The sequence below is a fragment of the Serinus canaria genome, chromosome 4 (genome assembly GCF_022539315.1).
Source record: "Serinus canaria isolate serCan28SL12 chromosome 4, serCan2020, whole genome shotgun sequence".
Lineage (NCBI taxonomy): Eukaryota > Metazoa > Chordata > Aves > Passeriformes > Fringillidae > Serinus > Serinus canaria.
This window is the reverse complement of record NC_066317.1, coordinates 70,684,693-70,699,522: the sequence shown is the minus strand read 5'-3', so window position 1 is coordinate 70,699,522 and position 14,830 is coordinate 70,684,693. Positions and strand designations below refer to the sequence as shown.

General features: G+C 55.2%; 2 protein-coding genes across 2 annotated transcripts in view; one reads left to right on the top strand and one right to left on the bottom strand.

Moving 5' to 3' along the window:
* SFXN5 (sideroflexin 5) overlaps positions 1 to 12,094 on the top strand; it is a 96,033-nt gene extending 83,939 nt beyond the window's left edge. The window contains 1 exon segment of the mRNA XM_050974140.1: positions 11,966 to 12,094. Coding sequence (XP_050830097.1) covers positions 11,966 to 11,986 — 21 coding nt within the window. The 3' untranslated portion in view covers positions 11,987 to 12,094.
* LOC103824794 (homeobox protein EMX1) overlaps positions 1 to 14,830 on the bottom strand; it is a 169,838-nt gene that overhangs the window by 145,526 nt on the left and 9,482 nt on the right. The gene's annotated exons all lie outside the window — the stretch shown is intronic.

Sequence of the window (14,830 nt, the reverse complement as noted above, 5' to 3'; positions counted from 1 at the left end):
AGCTCTGGAGGGGAGCAGCCTCCACGGGCTGGCATGGTTAATGCACCCTGAGCCTTTTTTGGGTCCATCTCCAGCCTAGCCAAGCCCTGGGTTTGGTGGGGATGAGATTCCACTTGGATTTCTGCAGCGGTGCTCCAGAATCCCAGCTTGTTTCTGGATACTGTGGCTCTAAAGAGAACGTGATAAAAATAAACCCCTCGTATCAGCCACGAAACCATGGATCCTTGGGAATACTCACGCTGGAGCTGCTGAGAAACGTTCTTGTCATCCCAGGCTAGTGCTAACTGTGGTACCTAAAGCCATCAATATGCATTGAGTAATTCACTGCTGTTAAGTTTAGGAGAAACATGTAGTTAATGCATTTAGCCCACAACCTCCAACTGCCTCCCATGCCCCCCGGGGAATCTCTTCCCTCTCCCAATCCCGCAGCATCCCCACTGACAACTCCTACTCAGCTATGCACTGCCAATGGAAACAGCTGTGACAGCTCCAAACCGAAAATGGGACTTGTGCAAATGAAATTCAGTGTAGCAGCAGAAGACAGAGCCACGGGGTTGCTTCCCTGCCCCGTGGGCCCTGCTCCTCCAGAGCGCTCTCAGCAGATCCACCAGGAGCTCCTGGCACCCCCTGCCCGCGGGGACAAAGGGGGACAGGGCCAGGTGAGAAAGGGACAAATGGAGCTGGGGAATGGCAGAGCAGCCTTCAGCCACCTGAGCCCCTCACCTGGGGGAAGTTTCAAGGGTGTCTTTAGGGTGATGCTCAAGGGGAACCGAAGCATCTTCCAGAAGGAGGCTGATTTCAGCCTTTCCTCAAAAATAATCTTCCTTTTGGATCTCCAGGACAAGGGGAATAAACAGCCTAAAATCCAAGGCTGAGCTATTGTTTTCCAATCTGTTTTAGCCTTCATCTTGTTGGCAGGCTGCTTTAGAAAAGCAAAAGGTTAATGAGCCAATGTGCAGTGGGATTATTGCAGTAAAGATGACAGTGAACCAGTAATTACTAATTAGATGCAGTTTAACAGGAGGAACAAGTGAAATCTCCTCTTCACCAACTGTCAATAATTAGCAGATTTGGTGAGGTTGAAATGTGTCCACAGTTAAAAGGCTGATTTTTTAATGAAATGGCACTTGACAAAAGAGCTGTATGGAGGTCACAGCCATAGCCCTCGAGACGCTTCCCCATTCCATACTTAGGAGGGAAATCAGATGCAATCCAGCAGGGGGTCCCCATGGAACCATCCCTCCCTTGGGATTGCTTTGCTTGGGGGGGAGGGGAGCGGGAGGGATTCTCTGCAGTAATTTTGTCCAAGTTGGATGAGAAGCCAGGGAAGGGATTTGCCAGCTGCCATGGGGAAAAATGTTTGAGAAGTGAGAAGTTCTGCTTTGCTTCTGGGGCTGGGGAACGGTTTCCTGGGAGTCTGGGAGCCCTTGGGATGGAGGCTGGGCTTGGAAGGAGCTCCTCTCAGCAAAGAAGTGCCACGAGGTCCTGGAGGGCTGGCAGGAGGCTGGGAGCTCAGCGGGAAGCGTCTCCCAAAGACTGCAGAGGATTCAAGCTGTGCCTCAGAGATCGCTTCCTCCTGCTCCGGGAGCACCAAGAGGTTCATCTGAGGTTCCTCTCCTGAGTGCTGACCCAGCTTATCTCCTGCCTTATCTCCTGCCTTATCTTCTGGTTTATCTTCTGCCTTATCTTCTGCCTTATCTTCTGGTTTATCTCCTGCCTTATCTTCTGGTTTATCTTCTGCCTTATCTTCTGGTTTATCTCCTGCCTTACCTTCTGGTTTATCTTCTGGTTTAATCTCCTGTCTTATTTTCTGGTTTATCTCCAGCCTTATCTTCTGGTTTATCTCCTGCCTTATTTTCTGGTTTATCTCCTACCTAATTTTCTGGTTTATCTTCTGGTTTATCTTTTGGTTTATCTTCTGGTTAATCTTCTGCCTTATCTTCTGCCTTATCTTCTGGTTAATCTCCTGCCTTATCTTCTGGTTTATCTTCTGGTTAATCTCCTTGCCTTTCCCTCGTTCTCCATGTCAGCCTCAATGAAGAGTTGATCCCAGGGAGCTTCTTCAATGCCCATAAATGGTTGATTTGAGCAGAACCCCCAGGACTTACAAGTCCTGAACACTGGCATGGTTCAAGTGGGACTTGAGGGAAAGTCTGAGGTATTTGGGAATGTGTTGAGCTCCTTTCCACCCATGAAGGGTGGTGGTGCCTAGTGAGGTTTCTGGGGTTCCTTAGTGAGGATGGACTCGTTCCTGTCAGAGGCTGGAGGATGAGAGACCCTCCCAGAGCAATGTGCTGCCCCTGGCAGGGTGAGGTGATGGGAGGGGAGGTGACATTTGGGGACAGCAGGCCCCAGAGGTTGCACAGAACTCCAGTGGAAGCTCCCAGCCCATCTTTGGTAGGAAATAATGGCCTAAGGAAGTCCTAGACTCCATCTGGACTCCCAGCCCCAGTGGGACCTGAGCACAGCCTGGGGCACTGGCCATGGCTGGTGGACTGTCCCCAACATCCCTGGAGCAGTTTGGGTTTCCCAGCTGATCCTGGAGGGTCCTGCTGCCAGGAAAGCTGCCAGCAGATGAAGGCTCCCTGTGGGTGGGAAGAGCTTGCCCCAGTGGATGGACACAGGCTGTGCCATCCTGGTGTTCCTGGTCCCTGCAGGTCCTGGCTGGCCCAGTGCAGGGGCTGGGATATGGGGCTAGGAATTGAGTTAGAATTCCATTTCAGATTTAAGTGAAGTGTGCTGCTTTGAACTGTTCAGTCTGTAGATCTGTTAATTCGCTGTGTTTGTAAAAAACTTGTGCTCACAAAATCCTGCAGCTCACAAAACTGCCTCAGACAAGGTGAAAGGAATGTGAACTTCCAAGCTAGAAGAAGATAAGAAAGGCTCCTTAAACCCTGAAACAAGAACTAAACCAAAACTAAAGGTGCAAAGATGGACAGACAACCAGAGAGCTCTCTGCACAAAGAAATAATGTGAAGTATTATTTCTAATAAATAAATTGCATAAACCTATTACAACTTAATACATATGCAACAAATTAGGAGACAGAGAAAAAGTTCAGACTCTCAAAGGGTGCACATGCCTTTAAAAGTTATTCAGCTTTATTGTGCCAGTGCTGTAATAAACACAGCACTTTTCAGCTGTGATGAGTTGAAGTCGTCTGTCCATCCATCAGTGTTCAGAAGTTGTGCTGTGATGGTTTCTCCTGGGCTCTCTCAAGGTTGGTGGGATTTATCTCAGCTGAGTTTTGACCCCAGAGGACCAGAATCCCCCCCTGAGGGGAGCCAGGTGTCCCTGCTCCAGGACAGGCCTCAGGTGAGCATTGGAGGGCAAAGATCTCCTCAGGTGAGGGGCACGTCTGTCACCCCCAGTTCTGATGGAGCCACACCTGGCTCCTGGCTGCAGGGATCTGCCCCAGCTCCTGCTCCCACCTGTGGCATCATCTGCACCCACAGAAGGAGAGCTGGGGCTTGCAAGGTCAGGCCACCCTCCGTGGGACAAGCCCCAGGTCAGTGTGACAGCAGAGCTTCTGGGGGAGCTCAGGTGTGTTCCAGGCAGGGACAGAGGCAGGTTCAGGTGCTCCAGAGCTCCCTGAGGCAGTCCAGAGCATTCCTGGTGAAGGTATTCCCTAGGAGCACGGGAAAGGGTGCCAGCCTTACTCCTGTCCTGTCCTTGTCCTTCACAGGGCTGTTTGTGCTGTTTTACTCTATAGTATCCAGTGTCAGGCCTAGAAGAGTGCACAGCAAAGGTGAATTAAAGCACAAGGAGCAAGGAGTTTCCCTTTTGCTTTCCAAGTGAAGCAGCCCCTCACCTGCCTTCACAGAAGAAACCCCACAGCATGTTTTCTACTCCTCCATGGGCAGTCTTCAGGACACTGTTAAAAGTACTCTGTGCTCAATGTGCAGGAAGATTTTTTACAAAAGCAAGGAAAACACAAAATTCAGAATAAGCAAAGCCCTGCAGTGGTTGAGAAGGAAGAGCTGGCTTTGCCTTGTCTCAGAGAGGGAGCGGAGTCAGGCCCAAGCAGTGCAGCTGTGGCTGGGGGACGTGGCAAAGCCAGAAGTGGCTGCAGAGGTGCTTTGCCTGAGCTGCTGAGCCAGCAGCCTCCAGCCCCTTCCTGCTCCAGGGAGGGCTTTGGGCAGAGCCTGGTGCTTCTGCAGAGACCACACAGCCCAGACATTCCATTGCTGGGACATTCCAGTCAGGAGAACCCCCAGATTCCCCTTTCTGCACAGCAGCTCCTCATTCCCACCAGGAGATGATGCTCCCTTGGGTTCTCCCTCTGGGATGGAGCAGGTGCTGTGTCCCGGTAATTCCCGGTGGAATTCCAGCTGCAGATCCATGGTGGTGATGCCACAGAGGCAGCACTTGCCCTGTCCCAGGGCCACCCCCATTCCCAAACTCATCTGGAAGCTCTTCCCTGCTGTCCCCTTTGGACTTGTGTCCTGGCACAACTGAAACTCCTCTTGACCAGGAAAGGAGCCAGTCTGGCCAAGCAAAGAACATTTCTGGACATTTCATGGCATCTCCCATGTCCTTGGGGTTTTCTCCCCCACTTCTTTCTCAAAATCTCAAAATCAAAGCATTTCCCTGCTCGCTCCCCAGTGCTCTGGAGCTGGGAGACCTAAGCCACTTCTTCTGGCAGCAAATGCTTCTCTGAAATCCTGGAATCATGGAATGGTTTGGGTTGGACCCACCTTAAATCTCATCTTGTTCCACCCCTTGCCATGGCAGGGACACCTCCCGCTGTCCCAGGCTGCTCCAAGCCCTGTCCAGCCTGGCCTGGGGCACTGCCAGGGATCCAGGGGCATTTCCAGAGGGAAGAAGGAGAAGGAGAAGGAGGAGAAGAAGGCTCTGGCCTTCAGGGGCTCCACCACCACTGCTTAGGAGCCCCAGGGCCACTTGGGGGTGGTTAAATTTCCACCTGCTCCGCCTGTGTGTGATTGTTGGGCTCGGTGACACCTCAGGGCCAGGGAAGGTCGGCAGCGAGCAGAGCCCCCAGGTGGCTGCGGGGGCTGTGCCTTTGTTCTCCCTCCCCTGCCTGTCCCGCAGCCTTTGATTTGTGACCCAGCTGGTTTTCGATGGCTGCTCCTGGCAGTGCTCCTTTGTTCCCCGCTCAAAGGTGCTGAACACGTTCCAGGGCCCAGGAACGCCCAGGTGGGCAGAGGGCCGGGCAGCAGGGCCTGACCCGAGCTGTGCTCTGTGGGCAGGGCAGCAGGGCCTGACCCGAGCCATGCTCTGTGGGCAGGGCGGCTGTGGCAGCAGGGTCTGACCCGAGCCGTGCTCTGTGGGCAGGGCAGCAGGGCCTGACCCGAGCCGTGCTCTGTGGGCAAGGCGGCTGTGGGAGCAGGGTCTGACCCGAGCCGTGCTCTGTGGGCAGGGCGGCAGGGCCGGGCAGCAGGGCCTGACCCGAGCTGTGCTCTGTGGGCAAGGCGGCTGTGGGAGCAGGGTCTGACCCGAGCTGTGCTCTGTGGGCAGGGCGGCAGGGCTGTGGCAGCAGGGCCTGACCCGAGCCGTGCTCTGTGGGCAGGGCAGCAGGGCCTGACCCGAGCTGTGCTCTGTGGGCAGGGCAGCAGGGCCTGACCCGAGCTGTGCTCTGTGGGCAGGGCAGCAGGGCCTGACCCGAGCCGTGCTCTGTGGGCAGGGCAGCAGGGCCTGACCTGAGCTGTGCTCTGTGGGCAGGGCAGCAGGGCCTGACCTGAGCTGTGCTCTGTGGGCAGGGCAGCAGGGTCTGACCCGAGCTGTGCTCTGTGGGCAGGGCGGCTGTGGGAGCAGGGTCTGACCCGAGCTGTGCTCTGTGGGCAGGGCGGCTGTGGGAGCAGGGCCTGACCTGAGCTGTGCTCTGTGGGCAGGGCGGCTGTGGGAGCAGGGACCCTCGGCAGCCCCAGGGCTGGCAGACAGGATCTGGTTTCATGTTTATACCCCTGGCCCTGGGAGACAGGTTCAAGTATGTAAACTATCCCCCTGCGAGCACGGCCTGCTGCAGGTGTGTGGGTGCTGGTGGGCATAAAAAAACATTCCTGACACCAGCTCTTTTGAGGAGTCTTCACCTCCTGATGGCTGTAAGCCATTAGGAGTCAAAAGAAAGAGCTGACATCCGACAAGGCCGGATAAACAGCTAAACATTAACCCTTAAAGTGGCCCGAAAAACAGACTTAAAAGGCTCTTTGTGGAAAGAAGCCATTTTTTTGCAGGGCTGTTAATTGCTGTCTTTCTTCGGGACACCTTTCAGCAGCACCCACTGTAAACAGAGGGGCTCCTCCCCGGGATTCCTGCCCTGCCTGGCCATTCCTGAGCCCTCCCCTGGCTCCTGGGCTTTGCTGGCTTCTTCTGGGCCTGAAAACCCAGTCCCTGCCCCTCCTCTGCCAGCCCAGCCTGGCCCCCCTGGCCGCTTGTGGGAATCATGGAATGCCTGAGCTGGAATGAGGAATGATCTACCAAGAGTGGAGAATAAAGAGTCTGACTCCTGGCCCCACACAGGAATCATGAAATCAGAAAAAACCTTTAATATCATCATTCTTGGTCAGAGGCCTCTTTACCTGGTGCCCCCACACATCTCCCATGCCCATCATCTGCCTTGCCCCTCCCTTGTTGGATTTGTCCTTTTTTGTGTGTTTGGGGTTGTTTTGGCTCATCTGAAGCAGCCCTGACTGCTCCAAGAGGTGCAGGATGCAAAGGAAGGGGATCAGTTGTCCAGACTTGCCTGCTCAGGGCTGAGAATGCCTTATTAATCACATCTCACATGTGTAATTATCTGTAATTGCTTTTTGAATTTCCTGTCCCTGGTGAGGCTGGTGGTCTGTGAGAGAAGGAAATGTGCTGGAGCTTGGGATCCTGAGGAGTTTGCTCAGCTTCCCTAAAGCACCCAGGGCATCCCTGAATCCTGCTCTTCCATCCTGCTCTTCCTCCTGAGCAGCAGGAGAATTCTGGGGTCAGAGTCTTCAGCAAAGAGCAACAAATTAATTCCTTCTTCCTTGGCAGAGCTTCTTGAGGAATTCCTGCTGGAATGGACCTAAGAGCTCATTTTCATCCAAATGGGAACTTTTTAGTGATGTCCACGTTCAAAAGTAGGATTTCTTTTCCTTCCAGGAAAGAACCTCTGAGTGCCTGTGTGGGTGCTTTCCATTCCAGCAAGGATCAGGAATCAGAACCAAACTCTGCAATTTTGGGAGCTCTCAGGGCCGTATTTGGAGTGGGCTGGTGACTTTTCCACCAATCCATTGGCTCAGATGTTCCAAAAAGAAAAAAAAAAAGCATCCTGGAATGTGAAGGTTCTTCCAGGAAGCCAGGGAGAAGTTCCTTCAGCCCTGTCCTGAGGGAGGAGACGAGCCCTGGGGTCACACACAGCTGCTCCTGTGCCAGCCTGAGACCTCTCTGGAGCTGCTGTGGAGATGGATTTACTGTGGTAGTGCCAGGTTTGCCCATCCAGCCCTCCCAGGCTGAGCAAACCCCCAGAGCAGAGGGGAGAAGGTTCAGCTCCCTCAGAGGCCTGGCTGTCTCCTCGCTCTGGAAGACAAACACAGCCAACAGTTTGATCTTGCTGTTGGAAATCTTAGGGTCCCAAAGCTTATATTTGGGGGTTTTGGTGGTTTTGTTTGGACAGCTGAGGTTTCTGGAGCTGTGGGCAGCCCTCTGCTTCCCCAGAGGACCCAAACTCCCAACTCTGCAGTGACCTGGAGCTGGTGCCATGCTGGGGTTGACGCTCCAGTTTTCCTAAAGCTGGAAGTGCTGAGGGTCTGAGAGCTCAGTGTTCACCAAACCCCCCAAAACCCCAGAGAAAGGCTCACAAACATCAGATTTCAGACAGTAAGGCCAAGGAGAAGCTCCTCGTGCCTGCCAGGTGTCCTTGATGTCACCGTGAGGGCCCAGCAGGGTCCCTGGGGTGGGGCAGGGGGAGGTGGGAGCAGGAGAGCTCCTGGGGCTGGGCACAGGGCTGGAGCTCAGGAGCTGCTGTGCTCCAGGACAGGCTGGGGCTCGCAGGGAGCGGGGTCACCTCCCCAGGGTGGGGCTGCTGGGGTCACCTCCCCAGGGTGGGGCTGGGGTCCCACCTGGGCTCTGTTATCGGGGCTGTTGTCATCGCTCATCCCAGAGACACCCCAGGCCAGGGCAGCTCCAGCCACAAACCCACATTTCCAATTTCCCTTCCTTTTCCCTTCCCCAAATCCACATTTCCAAATTTCCTATCCCCAAATCCACATTTCCAAATTTCCCTTCCCCAAACCCACATTTCCAAATTTCCTATCCCCAAATCCACATTTCCAAATTTCCCTTCCCCAAATCCACATTTCCAAATTTCCCATCCCCAAATCCACATTTCCCTTCTTCCCACCTGATTTAAGGTCTTTGCTGAGTGTTTATCCTCACAGAAGCTGTGCTGTGGTAATTCCCCAAAAGTGAGACTGAAAACTCCCACCCTTGATTGCAGAATCATGAAATTAGGTTGGAAAAGACTTTTGAAGTTGTCAAGTTCAACCATTAACCCAGCACCACCACACCACAGAACCACAGGATCAGTTAGGCTGGAAAACCTTTCAAATCATCAAATTTTCATGGAAAACTTTTAAAATCATCAAATCTAACCACGAAGCCAGCACTGCCCAGTCCAGGGAAGGGGGAAGTTGCAGTCCCACAGCTGCCCCAAAAATCCTGAAATCTGCTCTGCCTCAGGGCAATTTTTTATTCCCATTCCAGCTGAGGGCAGGAAGATCCCTGCAAAGCATCCCTGGCAAACAAAAAGTCTCCTGAAATGGGAAACCTTCAAAAACCACAACAGCCAAATATTCCAGAACAGCCAAACATTCCAGGACAAAAAAAAATTCTCCTGAACTCAATAACTGTCAAAAGCCAAAACAACCCAATATTCCAGAACAGCCAAACATCCCAACTCTCCTCGTTTTTATTGTTTAAAGATAACTTTCATTTCAAGCTCGGGTGCTCTTTGATTCCCCCAGCCCAGGGTGAGGCAGCAGCCCTGGGGCTCAGCTCTGGTGGAAGAGTGCTGACCACAGCTCCTGTCACAGGCAGAGCCTGCCCAGCTTGTCTCCCTTCTTTGAAACAGTGAAAAGGAGCAAATTTGGGATATTTGGCTCCTGAGATTTATCCATTCCAGATTCTTCTTTGCCATGAAGGCCTTGGCCACCAGCACCCACCTCCAGCTGCTGGAGGACAGGGTGGAAATGAGAGGATTTTTAAGGTCCCTTCCAAGCCAAACCATGGTTCTAATTTTGACCTGTCAGGAGACTTTCCATGGTTTTGTGAAAAACATTTTGACGGAATACAACGGTTTTTTATTATGAAAACTGAACATTTCCTTCAAAGGCAGGGGTCAAAAAGACTTGAGAGAAACCTAAAATGAAGAGAACTGTGTTGGTCACCTCTTGAATTCCATTTTTATTATGAATTTGAAGGAAAACTTCACAAAATTCAGGTTTCTCTCAAAACTGTGTTCCCCCAGCTCTGTGATTTGGGCAGAAGACGGAATATCAGTAATTCCTGAATCACTCATTTGTGCTTCAGTCATGGGAACATCTCTCAACCCGTGTGCCCAGTTTTGGGGCACACCAGGATTTCAGTTGGGTGGAGAGACTGGGAAGTTGTCAGGAAAGAGCTTTGACACCAACATTTCAGGTGACAATCTGCCTTGCAGGAGAACCACGAGTTCTGTCTGCTGGGTTTAACAAAGCCGAGCTGATAATCCTTGGACACTGCACGGGAGGAAAATCTCTGTCAGGAGAGAGCTCCTCAGGGCAGCAGATGGAGACATGAAGAGCTGGGATTGTGGATTTAGGGAAATGCCAGCCCTGGGGGTGCCTGGTACTCTTTGGAGCGGGACACGGAGAGGCCTTGGGGCTCCACAGCTGCTGGGCTCTGGAACCAGAGGCTGGAGATGCTCTGAAGAAGGTTTCTGTGATATAATCTAAAGGAGTATTGGAGTATTTCCTGGATTCTCTCACCTTCAGGTCACCCTCGGTTGGCTGCAGGTCTGTAGCAATTCCAGGAGGAGCTCCTTAGCCAGCACTGCTGTCCTTGTCTCATCCCTGAGGGATCAGTCCAGGGGGGCACTTCAGTGTTGGGATGGGTCCTAAAAACCCATCCCATCCACCCCCTGCCATGGCCTGGGACACCTTCCATGGCCTGGGACAACTTCCAGGGACAGGGACACCTTCCATGGCCATGGACACCTTCCATGGGCAGGGACACCTTCCAGGGACAGGGACACCTTCCAGGGACAGGGACACCTTGCATAGGCAGGGACACCTTCCAGGGACAGGGACACCTTCCATAGGCAAGTACACCTTCCATGGGCAGGGACACCTTCCAGGGACAGGGACACCTTCCATGGGCAGGGACACCTTCCATGGGCAGGGACACCTTCCATAGGCAAGGACACCTTCCATGGGCAGGGACACCTTCCAGGGACAGGGACACCTTCCATGGGCAGGGACACCTTCCATGGGCAGGGACACCTTCCATGGGCAGGGACACCTTCCAGGGACAGGGACACCTTCCATGGGCAGGGACACCTTCCAGGGACAGGGACACCTTCCAGGGACAGGGACACCTTCCATGGACACCTTCCATGAGCAAGGATACCTTTTATGGATGCATTTCATGGCCAGGGACACTTTCCCTGGACACCTTCCACCAGGCCAGGTGCTCCAAGCCCCATAATCCAAGGGGGGCTGGTCAGTGACCTGAAATGCTGCTGAGACAGCCACAAATCCATGGGAAGGGATGGATCCATCCAGAGGGGCTGGGAGAGCTGGGGGAAGGAAAGACTCACAGAGACATTTCCCATCATTTATCAGCACTCCTGGATAACTGGGAAGGTCCCATTTGACTGGGAATGCAAATGGGACCCTTGTGACAAGAAAGAGGCTGGAGCATGGTCAGGGCAGGGAACGGAGCTCGGAAGAGGCTGGAGAATCCCTGAGGGAGCTGGGCAGGGGCTGGAGAATCCCTGAGGGAGCTGGGCAGGGGCTGGAGAATCCCTGAGGGAGCTGGGCAGGGGCTGGAGAATCCCTGAGGGAGCTGGGCAGGGGTTGGAGAATCCCTGAGGAGCTGGGCAGGGGCTGGAGAATCCCTGAGGGAGCTGGGCAGGGGCTGGAGAATCCCTGAGGGAGCTGGGCAGGGGCTGGAGAATCCCTGAGGAGCTGGGCAGGGGCTGGAGAATCCCTGAGGGAGCTGGGCAGGGGTTGGAGAATCCCTGAGGAGCTGGGCAGGGGCTGGAGAATCCCTGAGGGAGCTGGGCAGGGGCTCAGCCTGGAGCAGAGGAGGCTCAGGGGGCCCTTGTGGCTCTGCACAGCTCCTGTGCTCCAGGGAACAGGGACAGGAGCAGAGGGAACGGCCCCAGGGGAGGGTCTGGGTGGGCATCCCAGGAATTTCTCCATGGAAAGGGGGCTCAGGCCCTGGAAGTGCCCAGGGAGGTTTGGAGTGCCCATCCCTGGGGGATTTCAGAGCCCTGTGGATGTGGCACTTGGGGACAGGGGCAGTGGTGGCCCTGGCAGTGCTGGGCATGTTTGGGCTTTGTGATCTCCAAGCTCCTTTCCAACCCCAGGCATTCCATGATTCCGTGGTGCCACAGCCCTTCCTACACCTGGCTGAGCTTCCCGAGGGCTCGGAGTGCCCGGCCCTGCCCTGGGCTCTGCCCTGGTGACCAAAGGCCTGGGAGGAGCTGCTGGAAGGGCCAGGAGACCCTTCCCAGGTTCCCAGGGAGCCACCAGCCCCTCTCCCCACTGGCAGCAGGAGACACAGTGACCATGCTGGCCCTCCCTTCCCCCAGCCCCGAGCAGCATCCGCCAGTCCCCATGACCCTCCCCCTCCCAAAATTGGCTGCTTTCTCCCTTCTTCTCCCCCCCCTCCTTTTTTTTTTTCTTTTTTTTTTTTTTTTTTTTGGCTGAGTGATGAGCTGTATGCCAAATCCATCTGCTCCTGTCTCCCCTAGCTGCCTTCCATATCGTTCCAGGATCCCTGGCAGCCAGCCTAGACCTATCTCTCTCCCCGCACTCTCCGGAGCACATTCCTTTCTACACCTTTTCCCGAGCTGGGATAGAAATGAGTATCAACCCCAAACAAAAAGCATCTGCTTCCTGCCTGCTGCTGCCTCACCGGCCGTGCCTGCACGTTACACCCGTGTCAGCAGCCATGCAAAACACTCGGAGCCCCCCGCCAGCCCCCCGTGCAGCGCTCGGGGCGCCCCGAGCCCCCCGCGCGCCGGCTCCGCAGCACCAGCTGTGACCACCGCACCATTTGTTCCTGCAGCCCACGCCAGCACGCCGAGCCAGTTCTTTATCACCCCAATTAGCCTTGTCTGAGCTGATGAGAGGAGAGAGGCTCCCACTGCAAGGCAAGGGATGGGGGAAGAGAGCTGGAGAGCCGTGGGTACCGCGAGGCGATGCCCAGCTTTGTTCCCTGGCGGGGAGGGGTGGCTGGGTCTCACCCTGGTGCCATCCTGCCCGAGCTACCTGAACACTGCTGGGCCATGAGCAGGTGCTCAGTAGGGTTCAGGGCACTGGGATTTTTGGGGTTTTCCCCCATTTTGCCCTTGTGCTCTTGGCTGTCTGCCAGAGGGAAAGGAGCATCCTCAGGCTTCACCTGCTCCCAGGGGCTGGCATGGGCTGTGGTTCATCCCAGCCACGTTTCTGGGTGAGCTGGGAGGTGCATCCTGCTGAGGATCTGTGGCAAAGCTTCCAGTGGCCTCGTAGGGCACTGAAGGAATTCCTGCTTCTCCCACGGCCCCACTGGAGAGCTCCCCATGCTGGGTACCAAGCTGTCAGTGCAACCAGAAGCCCCAAATCCTGGGGTTTGCCCCAACAGCCCCCTGGAGCACTGTCTGGGAGTGCTGCTTCCCACCCTGGGTCCCTCAGTGCTGCTGGGAGCTTCTGTCCCTGCTGGAGTTCTGCTGGATTTGCTGGTGAAGGTCCTTCCCTGGTAACAGCCCAGGGCCATCATCCCAAAGCCAGGAAGGAGATCCTCCCTTTGCCCTGGCAGAGACAGAGCTGGGAAGAGGAGGGTGGACATGATTCAAGCCCAGTCGCATGGTGGGCACTTGGTTTGAAGGGACAAAGTGCCCTGTGTGGGACAGTGGGACAGGTGCCATCAGAGTGGGCCCAGCCTGCTCCTCAGAGCCCCCTCCAAGGCAGCTGCTCCTTCCCAGGAGGGTTCCCAGCATGGCCATGGCCATGGCTGGGGTTGTCTTGGCAGCTGAGACACCAAAATCCTGACCAGGAGCTGTGGTCTCCACATCTGTCACAATTCCCTGGCCAGCTGGCTGAGCAGGTCCAGGGTTCTGGACAGCTGGAACAGCAAAACCCCAACAGGAGTGAAATTACACTTTCCAACAAAACACACCGGCAAGGGAGTCAGGGCTGGTGCACAGCACGTGGTGATTTGATCTTGTCTTGGTGCCTGTAGCCCACCACCATCTCCCTGTTCTTCTCCATCTGATTCCAGGTGGGAGGAGTCATTTCCTCCTGATGGATTTCTGAGCAGCTTTCCCAATTTCCTGTACATTTTTCCTTGGTGCAGATGCACCCCTTGGAGCGCCCAAGTCTCCAGAGCAGATTTTAATCCCTTCTTGATTAAAGTCAGCCAGAAGGAGACCTGCAGAGGAGGCTCCAGTCCAACCAGTCACCCCCAGTTTCTCCAGCATCTCCCAGGCTCCAGGAAGGTGCTTGACTTTGGTGCCACAGCTCCAAAGCAGTGTCTGTGCCTGGTGGTGTCACGGGGGTGCCCGGCTGGGTGCCCATCCCACACGAGAACCATGGAACCATTAAAATGGAGAAGCCCTCAGAGTCCATCCCCTCCAGCCTTTCCCCCAGCACTGCCAGGGCCACAGTGACCATGTCCCCAAGTGCCACATCCATGTGGTTTTTGAGCACTTCCACACTAGGCACGAATCCTAAGGCACTTCCCAAGTCCTTCTGTCAGTGACCAGACCTATCCCACCTCCATCCCATCCCCCTGAACCCACCTCAGACCCTCCTGTACAGCCTTGCTGGGGCTGAAGGACCCATTCCCCACACAGGGAAAAGGAGCTGTTCCCCCCTGGCCCGGGGGATGGCAGCTGGAAGGATCTCCAAGCAATTATCTCATCTCATCTCTTCCTTCCACCAAGACAAGCTCAGCTCTGCCTAAACTATTCCTGATGGCTTCCCTGTAATTTGTGCTGAAAACTTCCCACCACAGACGCCCCACACCTTCCCCCAGCAGTCGGCTGCGATATTTTGCTCTTCCCACCAGGATACTCTTCCTGCTGTTCAGCTTGGATTGTGCTGGCTGCTTCTTGAATTGTGTCCCACGAGAGCGTGAGCACAGCCCTGATCCTTCCCTCCCTCTCCCCAGCCCTGCTCCTTCCTTCCCTCCCTCTCCCCAGCCCTGCTCCTTCCTTCCCTCCCTCTCCCCAGCCCTGCTCCTTCCTTTCCTCCCTCTCCCCAGCCCTGCTCCTTCCCTCCCTCTCCCCAGCCATGCTCCTCCCTTCCCCCTCCTCGCACTTCCAGCTGGGCCCATCTCCATCCCCAGCACCCCGGGGCTGTCCCAGCACTGAGCTGGGCTGCACCAGCCCCTTCCTTGGGGCTCCCAGTTCTCCCAGTCCCTGGGGAGGGTGGGACTGGGGAGCTGTGCCTTCCTTGGGGCTCCCAGTTCTCCCAGTCCCTGGGAGGGTGGGACTGGGGAGCTGCGCCTTCCTTGGGGCTCCCAGTTCTCCCAATCCCTGGGGAGGGTGGGATTGGGGAGCTGTGCCTTCCTTGGGGCTCCCAGTTCTCCCAGTCCCTGGGGAGGGTGGGACTGGGGAGCTGCGCCTTCCTTGGGGCTCCCAGTTCTCCCAGTCCCT